Source organism: Sorex fumeus, unplaced genomic scaffold (genome assembly GCF_029834395.1).
Source record: "Sorex fumeus unplaced genomic scaffold, SorFum_2.1 ptg000042l, whole genome shotgun sequence".
Lineage (NCBI taxonomy): Eukaryota > Metazoa > Chordata > Mammalia > Eulipotyphla > Soricidae > Sorex > Sorex fumeus.
This window is the reverse complement of record NW_026606099.1, coordinates 9,146,942-9,159,227: the sequence shown is the minus strand read 5'-3', so window position 1 is coordinate 9,159,227 and position 12,286 is coordinate 9,146,942. Positions and strand designations below refer to the sequence as shown.

The following is a 12,286-nucleotide window of genomic DNA, read 5'->3' as shown; positions in this document are numbered from 1 at the left end:
CCGGACCCCACGAGCAAAGGAGGCTGGGCCCCGGGCCCCCGGCTCGGAGGGGGGTTCGAGCCTGGGGCACAGACGGGGCTCCGGCCTCCAGCCCTGTTGCTGACCCGACCCCCGGCTCCTGAGTGGCCCACAGCCCACTCGAGGCAGGGGGTTCTGACCGGCCCCTCGCCCGCCCAGGCAGGCATGAAGCTGACGTGTCAGCAGCTGGGCACTGGCACCCACACATTCACACGGCGGGCAGAGTCCCGCAACCCGTCATCGGCTGCGAGTGGCAGGGGGAGAGAGGCCTCCCCAGAGGGCAGCTGCCTCCCCCTCCCCCCACAAGTTGCTCCTTGAGGTGACCGACGGCAGCGGAACAGGAGCAGGGCCACAGTCCACCAGTGGGGACACACCCGCCCGGGCTCTGTGGGACCCCAGGGCCAGAGGCCACGTTCTGGACTGGCGCCATGGCCAACATTCCCCAGCGTTCCCCCCCGGAGGACCCCGGGTGTTCTCCGGGCGTCTGGGCCACCTGGGTTGCTCCCTGAAGCCCTCGGGTCTCGGAGGCAGGAGGACCCGCACCCACATTCCACGACCCCTGGGCAGCTAACAGCCAGGACCTCGCCGCTGCCCTCTTCCAGGGGCCACTTCCTAGGTCACAGACAGGTCCGGGACTTCCCCTAAGCACAGCCCGCAGCTGGGGGGCGAGGACTGTCCCCCAAACCTCAGAGCCTCCTTAGAGGAAGAAAAAGGGTCTTTCCATTTCCCCTTCGAAAATTCATGTTCACATCTCCTGGGCTGGACTCAGAAATGCCCAAGCCCGGCCTGTTGCATCCAACCTAAGAAGCCCCCCCGAAGCACAGCCCTGCAGCACGCCCCCCCGCCCCCCGGCAGCCTTTGGGGAAGGGAGGCTGCCTTCCGCGACTCCCCCTCGGAGCTAAGGGCTCGAGGAGGTCTGGCTCATTGATACGCCGCTCCAAGCACACAAACACGAACACTCACATAGCACACCCTCCCCGTCATCACGCGTGGCGGAGGTGGGGGGACACGGGACGGGCGGGGCGGGCGGGGCGGGGAGCAGAGGAGCAGCACCCGCAAGGGGCGTCCTCGGCCCCCTCCCTGCGCCACCTGGATACAGTGATAGGACTCGGGCGGGGGGACAGCCCCTCCGACCCAACAGTCACACCAGGGGACACCGGACCCCCGTCTCGCGAGGAGTCCGAGGGGCGCGGGGCGGGGACCCCACTTTCACAGCCGCGACTCCGCGCGTGCACCACGTGTGTCTGGCTCAGGAGTCCACTGGCAGCGAGGTAGCCACGGACCACCCCCAGGGCCAGCTGCCTGCAGGGAGAGGGATGGCGCCCCTCGCCCCTCGCCCAAGTTTCCTCCGAAAGGCACTTGAGCCGACCCCACCGGGCCTGAGCGGCCCGGGGCCAGCACAGGCGGCCGGGCACGACTCCTGCTCCTCCCTGGAGGAAGCGCGAGGCCCCGGCCTGCTCCCCACCGTCCCTCTCTCTGCTGGCCAGCGGGGAGGGTGGCCGGGAGCCCCGCTGCCACCCCTGCTCCCGGCTCCTTCCGCCGGGCGAGGCGCGGGGCCGAGGGCCACTGAGGATCACTTGCCACTAACCAAGTCCATTCGGGGGGCGGGCCGGGCTGGCCAGAGTCCCTGTCCCGGACCACGACCTGCCGCCTCCGGGTGACCTGTCTCCATGGGCACCTGCTGAAATCGCTTTTGGCGTCAACAAAAACAAGAACAGAACCAACAAATCCCTCGCCCCAATCTTTTCCCGTTTCAGCTGCCGGCCGGCGTCCAAGTGGTGGAAGCAACACTTCAGCCTTGGTCCAGTACCCGGAGTCCGTCCCCCACCTCTGACCTCCGCCAAGGGTCCAGGGCCTGGCTTCCCGACCCAGGAATGCTGTAGGAACTTGCCCGAGATACTCCAGGTCTCGGATTATTTACAGAGCTGAGGCTCTGGGCCACGGTGGCCGGATGCACTCTTCTGCCCCCGACCCCTCCTCCAGGAGCGGGACAGGTCCGGGTGGGTGGTGGCGGCGGGACCACGAGGCCAAAGCGGGGGGCGCTCTTCAGTAGATGCTCCGGATCACTCCCACCACCCGGGGCCCCGGCGCCTAGAGGGAGAACTGCCCGTCGGAAGTCTTGGACTGGCAACCTTGGCACATCCGTTTGTGTCTGAGCAACCGGTCTGTCCGAGAAAAACACTGAGAGAAAAGGGCGGGTTAAGTGCCTGAGAGAAGCAAGTCCGCTCCCTGGGGCCAGAGCGACAGGGCGGCAAGGAGGGCGCCGGCCTCGGTGGCGCCGACCGGGGTTCAGTCCCCGGCTTCTCACATGGCCAGATGGTCCCCGGTTCCCCACCAGGAGTGATTCTGGGTGCAGAGCCAGGGGAAAAGCCTGAGCATCACTGCGTGTGACCCCAGACACAGAAACAAGCAGAAGCAGCAGCTTGAAGGACGGGGCTTTGGGGCTGGAGGGTGAGCTCTGCACACAGGACCCTCCTGAGCACCAGCAGGAAATGGCCCAGGTCGCTGAGGTCCTCCTTCCCCAGGCCTTGCGAAGAGGAACGCAAGGCCGAGTCGGGGGCTGCCTCGGGCAAAGCACCCGACAACTCTGACTCTGCACATGCAGCTCTGGGTTTGTTGTTTCGGGGCTACGCTTGGGAGGGGCTCAGGGCTTGCTCGATTCGGCGGGGTACTGAGGACCACACAGGGTGCCCGAAGTTGTCTCCGGACTGGCTGCACGCAGGCCAGTGACTGCCAGGCCGGCTCTCTGGCCTCTCGGCTTCCATTTGCCTCTGGGGTGGAGGGGTCTGAGCGCCCGGAGCTCAGTGCTTACTCCGGGTGCAGCCGGGACTGAAACCAGGACTGGCGGGGGCAAGGCCTCAGACTTGTGCCACCACTCCAGCCCCTCTGTTTCCTCCACTGGCTCCAGGGATGGAACCCAGAGCCTCCCCCACGGGGCAGGACCTGGTCTCCTGCTGGAAGAACCTACTCAGAGGGCGGCTGCTTTTTCATCCAGTGTGTCTGTGTGTGGCTTTTGGGCCATACCTGGCGGTGCTCTGGGCTTACTCCTGGCATCGTACTACGGAGTCATTCCTGGTGGTGCTGCAGGGACCACACTGGGCGCTGGGGGTCAAACCCAGGTCCTCTGCATGCCAGGCAAGGACATTAACCCCTTACGATCTCTCTGGTCCCTCGTAACTTTTTTGGGGGGGGGTGTTTGGGCCACACCAGGTGGTGCTCAGGGCTTCTTCCTGGCTCTGCACTCAGGGATCACTCCTGGTGGTATTTGGGATGCTGGAGATTGAACCCGGGTTGGCCGCTTAGAGGCACGTGCCCTTCGAGCTGTGCTATCTCTGTGGCCCTCATCCCTTCCTTGTGTGCATCTGGGGCCTGGCCCTTCGGGTCTCACTGGGTCACGTGCCGACATGCCCTCACCCCCCTGCACAGGGGCAGAGATTCAGCCTCCTCCTTCGAGGTGCACCGGTTCTGAGGTGCCTCTGAGCACTGGAACTGCCTCCGCCCTGGATCCTCTGCCCATGGCAACGTCCCCATGACTGGGAACGCTCCTCCTGAGTTAATGTGAGAACCAGAGACAGAAAATCACCTTGGTCGGGGGCTGGAGCGATGCAAGAGTGGGCGGGGGCTTGTATTGCACACAGCTGACACAGGTTTGATGCCCGACACCCCCTAGGGTCCCCTGGTCCCCACCAGGAGTTATTCCCGAGTGCAGAGTCAGGAGTTACCCCGGAGCACTGCCGGGCGGGTGCGGCCCCCACACGAACAAGAGCCCCCCAAAGGCCCCCTTGCCCGAGCTCCGCCCTGGCGGCTTACCTGGTGACACCGCTCGCACTGGTAGGGCTTCTCGCCGCTGTGCACCCGCTTGTGGCGCTCCAGGTGGTACTTCTGGATGAAGCGCATGTCACAGACGTCGCACTCGAACGGCTTCTCGCCTGGCGGGGGAGGAGGGTCGCGTCAGGAGTGGCCACGGCAGTTGCCCCGGAAGCGCGACCGTCAGTGACCAGGAGACCGCACTGGGGACAGAGTGCCCCGACTGCGGAGAACCACGCGGACCGCCTCACCCACCTTCCTTCTGCTTTGCTTTCTAGCACTTCCCCTTGAGACTACCCCCCTCCCCCGACCAAAACGCCCTTCAGAGAGCTCCAAACTACATCCAGTTCTGGCGGGGGGACGGCCAGTGGGCTGGAGTGTCCGCCGTGCATGAGCAAGCCCTGGGGCTGACTCCCGGCAGGCACCGCGCGCTCCTGTGACGGCTGCAGGGAGTGAGCCCCCTCCCCTGCCCCCTCCCTGGGTGGCGAAGGTCCCTCTCCCCCGACGAATGCGAGCAAGAAAGAGACTTACCGGTATGAATGAGGATGTGCCTCTTGAGGTGGTAGCTGCTCCTGAAGGCTCCGAAGCAGTGCTCGCAAGTGAAATTTTTGGGGATCTTCACTTGGAAAGAGCCGTTCTGTTCCACGACCACCACCTACGGGCAGCAGCCAGGACCATCATCAGGCCCTTCCTCCGCCGCTCCTGCCCCCACTCTGCGGCCGATCCTCCCACCCCCCGCTCCCCAGACTGTCCTCCCCACCAAGGACGTTCCAGAAAGGCCTGACCGAGACCTACCACAAGGGGACCTCAGATTAAAAGGGGTGGGGGAGGCAGTGGACGTGGCTTAGTGGTCGAGAACTTGCCTTGCGTGCGTGACGCTCTGGCCTGGGTCCCCGGCATCAGCAAAAGACACCCTCCCCCCGCGCCAAAAAAAGAAAAATGAAAAAGAAACCCAGGTGCCACACGCACTGGCTATGTGGGACCAACTCCAGACTGAGTGGGGGAAAGAGGAGAATCAGCCCGTTGCCAAGCCGGACCGGTGCGGGGGCCACCCCATTACCTGCCTTTTTAACAGTCTTTTTGGAATGCGAGGCCTCAGACAAGCTGGCGTCGTCCTTGCGGCTCCGGGACTTCTCGCTGTCTTTGCGGTGGCCCTTGGAAGACACACCAGGCCTACATTCACGGCCCATCTCCGAGCGTGGGACGGGAGACAGGGGACGCGGGAACGAGGAGAGGAAGGGACGGGCCCGGTGCTGAGCGGAAGGAAGCCCCGCTCCGTCCTCTCGCCAGGCCTTGGGGTAGGGACCGTACGGACGAAAAGAGCTTCCCGCGCACCCGAAAAATCCCCGCGTCCCACAGAACAAGCACGAAGGGACCGAAGCGTGGCACCTCCGGGCAGCGTGCCCGGCCCCCTGGGCCCCAGCGCCGTACCTGGCCGGAGCACCGCAGCACCTCGGGGCTCCCCGCCCGCTCTCCGTTCTCCGCCTGCTTGCTGGCAAGCTGGCTCAGCATCATCTTCTTGCTGGCTGCAGTGGGGACCAAGCTCACACCTGCGAGGCCTTCACAAGCCAGGAGACTTGCCTGGGTCGAGAGGAGGGGGGTCAGGTCCCAGCTCCCGCCCTCGCCAGGGGCCGCGTCTCTCCAAGGCAGAGGCCCTCAGACACCCGAGCCTGTGCCCCCTCCTTCAGAAAGGAAAACCACTCGGACCCACCAGGGCATCTGCCCTCTCTGACCCAACATACAGAAAGGCGTGCCCCCTCCCCCACTGCGCTGGTCTCTCCCGGTCCAGGCCGCATGGGTCACGCTAGGAAGCCCGGCTCGGAGAGGGGCCCCTCCTCAGACACCGCCTCCCTCCCGGACGCCCTCGCCAGGAACTAGGACTTTTTCGTTACCAGTCAGCATTTAGACACAGACTGAGTAAATAACGGAGCCCTTCGGCACCATGCCAGGTCCAGGATGCGAAGCTACGTATTACTTCAAAAATAAAGATGCAGGGGCTGGAGTGATAGCACAGCGGGTTCAGTTCCCAGCATCCCATGGGTGTTCCCCGACCACCGCCAGGAGTGATTCCTGAGTGCGTAAGCCAGGAGTAACCCCTGAGCATCACCGGGTGTGACCCAAAAAGCAAAAATAAATACATAAATAAAGAAGAATAAAAATAAAGATGTAGCAGGGGTTGCAGTGATAGCACAGCAGGTAGGGCATTTGCCTTGCATGTGGCGAACATGGGTTCAATCCCCGGCATCCCACAGGGTCCCCCAAGCAATGCCAGGTAGGAGTAATTCCTGAGTGCAGAGCCAGGAGTAACCCCTGAGCATCACTGGTGTGACCCAAAAAGCCAAATATATATATATATTAGATGCTAATTTTTTTAATGCATTACTTTCTTTTCAGTGTTCCCGTCATCCCTGGACACTGAGTCGGGTGAGGTCTATCCTACCTGCCCACTGAAACTCTCAAGGGAACTTCCTCTTCCTCTCGTGGGACCTCAGGACCCCGTTCCCAATGGGCAGACCTAATGGGTGCCACCTAGATCAGGTCTCACAAATAAGCTATTGATAAAATCATCAGCCAGAGAGATAGTACAGAGGGGGTAGGGTGATTGCCTTGCACGCAGCCAACCCAGGATGGATCCCAGCATCCCATATGGACCCCCAAGCCCAACCAGGAGGGATTCCTGAGCGCACAGCCAGGAACAGGCTTTGAGCACCCCCAGGGTGGCTCTTCCCTGGCAAAAAGAAATAAAATAAAAATGAAGAAATATTTTAGCTATTCTTCCATTTAGACGGTTCTGTTTGGTTTTTCTCTTTGGGCCACACCCCGCAGTGCCCAGAGCTTACTCCTGGCTCTGCACTTAGGGGTCACTCCCAAGGGGACTGGGAGGTGGCATGGGAAGCCAGGGACCGAACCCAGGTCAGTTTCGTGCCAGGCAAACGTCCTTCCGGCTGTGCTACCCTCCTGGCCCCGAGATCGCTTATTCATTTTGCTTTTTGGGTCACACCTGGCAATGCACAGGGGTTCCTCCTGGCTCTGCACTCAGGAGTTACTCCTGGCGGTGCTCAGGGGACCATATTGGACGCTGGGAATCGGACCCGGGTCGGCCGTGTGCAAGCCCTACCCGCTGTGCTATCACTCCAGCCCCCGAGATCTTATTTTTTAGGAATCCACTTAGGTCCTAAATTCCCTAAGTGCTGTCAACTATGACATTTAACATTTGCGCTACTTAGAGTCACAGAGACAGGACAAAGGGCTAAAGAGCATGTTGGTTGGCGTCCAGCAACTCCGACCTGAAAGGTGCCCTGAACACCGTCACAGGACCCTGCTCTCTGCTCCGAGACTCACCCCTACTCAGAAGGGTTCTGGAGTTGGCCATACAATTCATTTCTCCTCACCTCCAACCCAGGGTCATTTCTATGCGGGCAAGTCTGTGATTCCTCGTATTCCCTATTCCGTGCAGAATTACAAAATTTCATTTCTCCTTGAGCTACACCTAGCTGTGCTCAGGGGTCACCCTTAGCAGTTTGGGGGACCAGATGGGGTGCTGGGGTTCCGGGTTGCCACATGCAAGGCAAGCGCTTGTTACACTATCTACAGGGACTCAGCATCAAAATTTTTTTGAAATTTTTTGCTTTGGGGCCACAACCGGCGTTGCTCAGGGGTTAATCCTGACTGTGCTCAGAAATTAGTCTTGGTGGTGCTCAAGGGAGCATATGGGATACTGGGGATCAAACAGGGTCAGCTGTGAGCAAAGCAAGCGCCCTACATGCTCCAGCCCCCTCGCTGCCCCCCCAACTTGTTTTGTTTTGGGGCCACACCGGGGGATACTCAGGGATGACTCTCGGCAGGCTTGGGGGATGACAAGCTCCTCACCCCAAACTGAGACTTGATAAACTTGCTGCTTTTAGGCCACACCTGGTGGAGCTCAGGGCTTACTCCAGACCCTGTGTCCAGTAATCACTCTGGGAGGGCTCCGGGGACCACATGGGGTGGCAGGGATTGAATCTGGGTCAGCGGCATGCAAGGCAAATGCCCAACCCGCTGAACTACCGCCTTGGGCCAGAGACCTGATAAACTATTTTTTTTTTGGGTCACACCCAGCAGTGCTCAAGCTACTCCCGGCTCACTCTTCAGGGAACCGTGTTCTGGGTATTAAGCCCCGGCTTCCTGCATACAAAGCACGCATTATCTGGCACTTCGCACTAAAAGTAAAATACGCTTCAAGAGGCAGGGCTGGGCTGGAGGCACAGACAGCAGGTGTGGTACTTGCCTCGCACAAGGCTGACTTCTGGTTTGTTTTGCTTTTTGGATTGCACCCAGCAATACTCAGGAGTTACTCCTGGCTCTGGACTCTGCACTCCTCGGAGTGCTCAGGGGACCATATGAGATTCTGGGGACTGAACCTGGGTCGGCTGCTTGCAAGGCAAACACCCTACTTGCTGTACTATTGCTCTGGCCTTTGTCTTCCACTAGGTTGACCTGGGTCCGATCCCCAGACAAGTCTTAGAGGGAGACTCTGGGGGTCTCAGGATGAACTAATAATCATCTGAAAAAGACTATTACTATTAAAAGAAATTTTTTAACTTTTGGCTCACACCCAGCGGTGCTCAGGGGCTTATTCCTGGCAGGATACAGGGGTACCAGGGCTCAAACCCAGGTCAGCCGTGTGCAAGTCAAGCACCCTATGTTGCACTCTCTCTCCGGCCCAGAATTTTCTACTCAAATCACTTCTGGCAATTTGCTGATTCAACTATTTCCTCTAAGTTGTTTTTTAAGACTGAAGAGACGGCATAGGGGTTAAAGCACTTGCCTTGCATGAGGTCAACCCCATCAGATTCTCAGCAGGGCAAGTTCTCCCAAACAGAAAGCCAGGAGTAGCCCCTGCCCAGGGCAGAAGTTCTGCGTGTTGCTACAAAGCTGAACAAGGTTTCCGAGGCCCTGCAGGGCCCGCCTTGCCTGTGTGAGGTCAGGGGTTTGATTCCTGGCACCACCAAAAAAAAAAAAAAAAAAAGTGTGAGAAAAAAAATATTCTCTGTTGCTGGGCAAATAGTTTGGAAAATGTAGCAATAAAGAGGAAATTTTGTTAAACATCTATTTCCTTTTTTTTGGGGGGGGGTCACACCCTGCGATGGACAGGGGTTACTCCTGGCTCATGCACTCAGGAATTACTCCTGGCGGTGCTCGGGGGACCACATGGGATGCTGGGAATCGGACCTGGGTGGGCCGCGTGCAAGGCAAACGCCCGCTGTGCTATCACTCCAGCCCCCAAACATCTATTTCTTAAGAAATTTTGTGGTTTGGGGCTAGACAGGTAGCACAGGGGGTAAGGCGCTTGCCTTGCATGCAGCCAACCTGAGTTCGACCCCCGGCATCCCATATCACATCCCTCAAGTCTGCCAAGAGTAATTCCTGAGTGCAGAGCCAGGAGTGACCGAGTACCACCGGGTATGGTTCCAAAAATTTAAAAAACAAACAAACAACAAAAACCATCAAGTCTGCATCGTCACGGGGCTGATAGGTTCACCTAAGATGTAAAATGATCAGGGGCCGGGAATGCGTCTCGGTGGCGAAGCGCTTGCTTGTGACGCGAGGGACCCTGGGCTGGATTCCCCAACGCCAAAAAGTTCTGCTCTGCTCAGGGCAAACCGGGGAGAGGCTGTGGTCGCAAAACAAACGCGAACGTGATGCTGCAAATCAGACAAAGGAAGAATCCGCTCAAGGGCTCCACTCGGAAAGGAGGAAGAGCGGCCCCGGCTGGAAGCCCGCCAGGCCACGGCCAAGCTGCCACCCTGCTGACTGACGGGGGGTCCCTGGGGAGTTGCAGCAGCGCCGGGGAGGCGTGCACAGGGCCGGTCCACCCAAGCGACGGGAGCCTGTTTGGCCAACCTGCTTCTCCACCCATCCTCCAGCAGCACCGGGACCCCGGCCCTTCACATAGGCAGACCCAGGCCCGTCGCCGCTGCTGAACGGTCTTCCTATCTACAGAGTTAAGTCAAACCTCTTAACCGAGGGTCACTGGGATATTCCACTTTTCCAGGGAAAACCACCCCTTAGTTTTCCTGCCCTTCACCTTTCCCACAAACCCTTATGAAACCGCCATTTAAACCGTTAGGGGTCCGGTTCTTGCTCGGTGTTCAGCTGACCTAGGCTAGACCCCAGGCCCCACATCTGGTCTACAGGAGAGCCCGGCCAGGAGTGATCCCTGGCACAGAGCCAGAAGGAAGCCCTCAGCGGCCAGGCACGGCCCCAAACCCCCAAATTACCAGCAAAGTACCTGCAGTTTCACTAGCAAAGTGCCCGCTGCACGTTTAACCCCATCTCCTCCTCCTCCCGTGCGTCTAAGACTCTGAGCGAGCAGGTTTTGCACCTAGAAAATCCTGTGCATCCTTCAAGTCTTTTTTTTTCCCCCTTCACCCAGGCAGGGGTATAATTCTCTCCTCCACCGAGCACACGCCTCTGTTATCTGCACATTTGTCCAATCAACCGATTCACGGGATCCCTACCGCCACAGAAGGCAAGGGGAATAGAAAGAGAAACGAAAGAGTATTTCTTCGTTCCCCCCCACCCCGATCCCACCCCGCCTGGAAGCTTGCTGGGGGCAGGGACCACCTGATTCATCTTTGTATCCCCAGCACAATGCCTCGCAAGTAACAGGAGCGTTAAGAAATCCCTGCTGGAAGAAAAGACACAAGCAGACAAATGAAGCATTCACCGGACTGCGCACTGTCTCGTGCCCTTGACGGACCCAGCAAACGTCAACTGCGCCCGTTTCTTCGCGAGCGTCCCATCAGCGCCTGAAATGCGGAATGGCCTACCTCCTTCATTTGACTGGAAGCTCCCTGGGGCGGGGGCTGAGGCCTTTCCTTTCCTCCTCTAGATCTCCCCCTGAGGCTTATTACAGAGGGCTGATCACTGGGCTGGTCAATATGTTGACTAAGGCAGCCTTCAAGAGCGAAACTGCAAATTCGCTTCCCAGAGATCTTGAAGGAGGAGGACTCGAAAGTGTTTTACCTGAGCCATGCCGGTCTCACACCTAACGCAACTCAAAAGTTTGGGAGTTTCGTGGGTCCACTTTTCCTTAAGAACACTGCAGTTGGGAAGGAATGTCACCCAATCATTGTAACCACTCCTGCATGTCCCTTCAGTCCTGCTGCCATAACGAGCTTCCTTCGTCCTCGCGCGGAACTCAGTGTCCTCCAAAGGCAAGAGCGATGTTCCGAGGATCCCCGGGCTCCGCCTGGCCCCGGTCCGCGGTGGGAAGCGAAGTCTGGGTCCGCCTGGGCCTTTCTGCTGGGCCTCTCGATGCTCCTCGGGGTCTGTTTCCTGCAACCAGAAGGGGAGACGGGGCTGTCAGGGGGTCCCGACCAGGGGCCAGCCACGGGGCTTGAGCTGGGGCATTTTGCCTGCCAGGTGCGCTCTGTGCCGGGAAGCCGGGGCATGCAGGGAGAACATTCTTTTCGTTTTTTTGGCTTTTGGGGGTCATGGGTCCCACCCGGCGGTGCACAGGGGTTCCGCCTGGCTCTGCACTCAGGAATCACCCCTGGCGGTGCTCGGGGGACCCTCTGGGATGCTGGGGCTTGCAAACGCCCTCCCCGCTGGGCTATTGCTCCAGGCCTTTTTTGTTTGTTTTATGCTTTTTGGGTCACACCAGAGGATGCATGGGGTTGCCCCTGGCGGTGCTCGGGGGACCCTCTGGGATGCTGGGATTGAACCCGCATGCAAGGCAAACGCCCTCCCCGCTGGGCTATCGCTCAAGCCCTTTTTTTTTTTGCTTTTTGCTTTTTGGGTCCCACCCTGCGATGCACAGGGGTCGGCTCATGCACGCAGGAATGACTCCTGGCGGTGCTGGGGGGACCCTCTGGGATGCTGGGGGGGATGGAACCCGCGTGCAAGGCAAACGCCCTCCCCGCTGTGCTATTGCTCCAGCCCCCCCCATTTTTTTTTTTTTTGCTTTTTGGGTCCCACCAGGCGATGCACGGGAGTTGCCCCTGGCGCTGCTCGGGGGACCCTCTTGGGGTGCAGGGGGTCGAACCCGCGTGCAAAGCAATCGCCCTCCCCGCCGTGCTTTTGCTCCAGCCCCCCCCCATTTTTTGTTTTGCTTTTTGGGTCCCACCAGGCGATGCACGGGGGTTGCCCCGGCGCTGCTCGGGGGACCCTCTTGGGGTGCAGGGGGTTGAACTGCGTGCAAGGCAATCGCCCTCCCCGCCGTGCTTTTGCTCCAGCCCCCCCCCCATTTTTTTTTTTGCTTTTTGGGTCCCACCAGGCGATGCACGGGGGTTGCCCCGGCGCTGCTCGGGGGACCCTCTTGGGGTGCAGGGGGTCGAACTGCGTGCAAGGCAATCGCCCTCCCCGCCGTGCTATTGCTCCAGCCCCCCCCATTTTTTTTTTTGCTTTTTGGGTCCCACCAGGCGATGCACGGGGGCTGCCCCCGGCGCTGCTCGGGGTCCCTCTTGGGGTGCAGGGG

At 59.8% G+C, this 12,286-nt stretch overlaps 1 protein-coding gene across 2 annotated transcripts; it reads right to left on the bottom strand.

Annotated features, from left to right (window-relative positions):
* Nucleotides 1-1,562: 1,562 nt before the first annotated feature.
* On the bottom strand, nt 1,563-11,041 carry ZNF740 (zinc finger protein 740). Of its 2 annotated transcripts, none has more exons than XM_056119927.1 (6): nt 10,834-11,041; nt 5,257-5,406; nt 4,890-4,979; nt 4,357-4,480; nt 3,829-3,947; nt 1,563-2,199 (listed from the first exon to the last, which is right to left on the bottom strand). In XM_056119927.1, exons 1-6 carry the CDS (start codon nt 10,840-10,842, stop codon nt 2,110-2,112), a joined length of 582 nt encoding a protein of 193 aa, XP_055975902.1. In that variant the 5' UTR covers nt 10,843-11,041; the 3' UTR covers nt 1,563-2,109. The 2 variants fall into 2 exon arrangements, with proteins under 2 accessions (XP_055975902.1, XP_055975901.1); XM_056119926.1 differs by having other exon boundaries at nt 1,565-2,199; nt 10,638-11,039.
* Between the last annotated feature and the right edge of the window lie 1,245 nt (nt 11,042-12,286).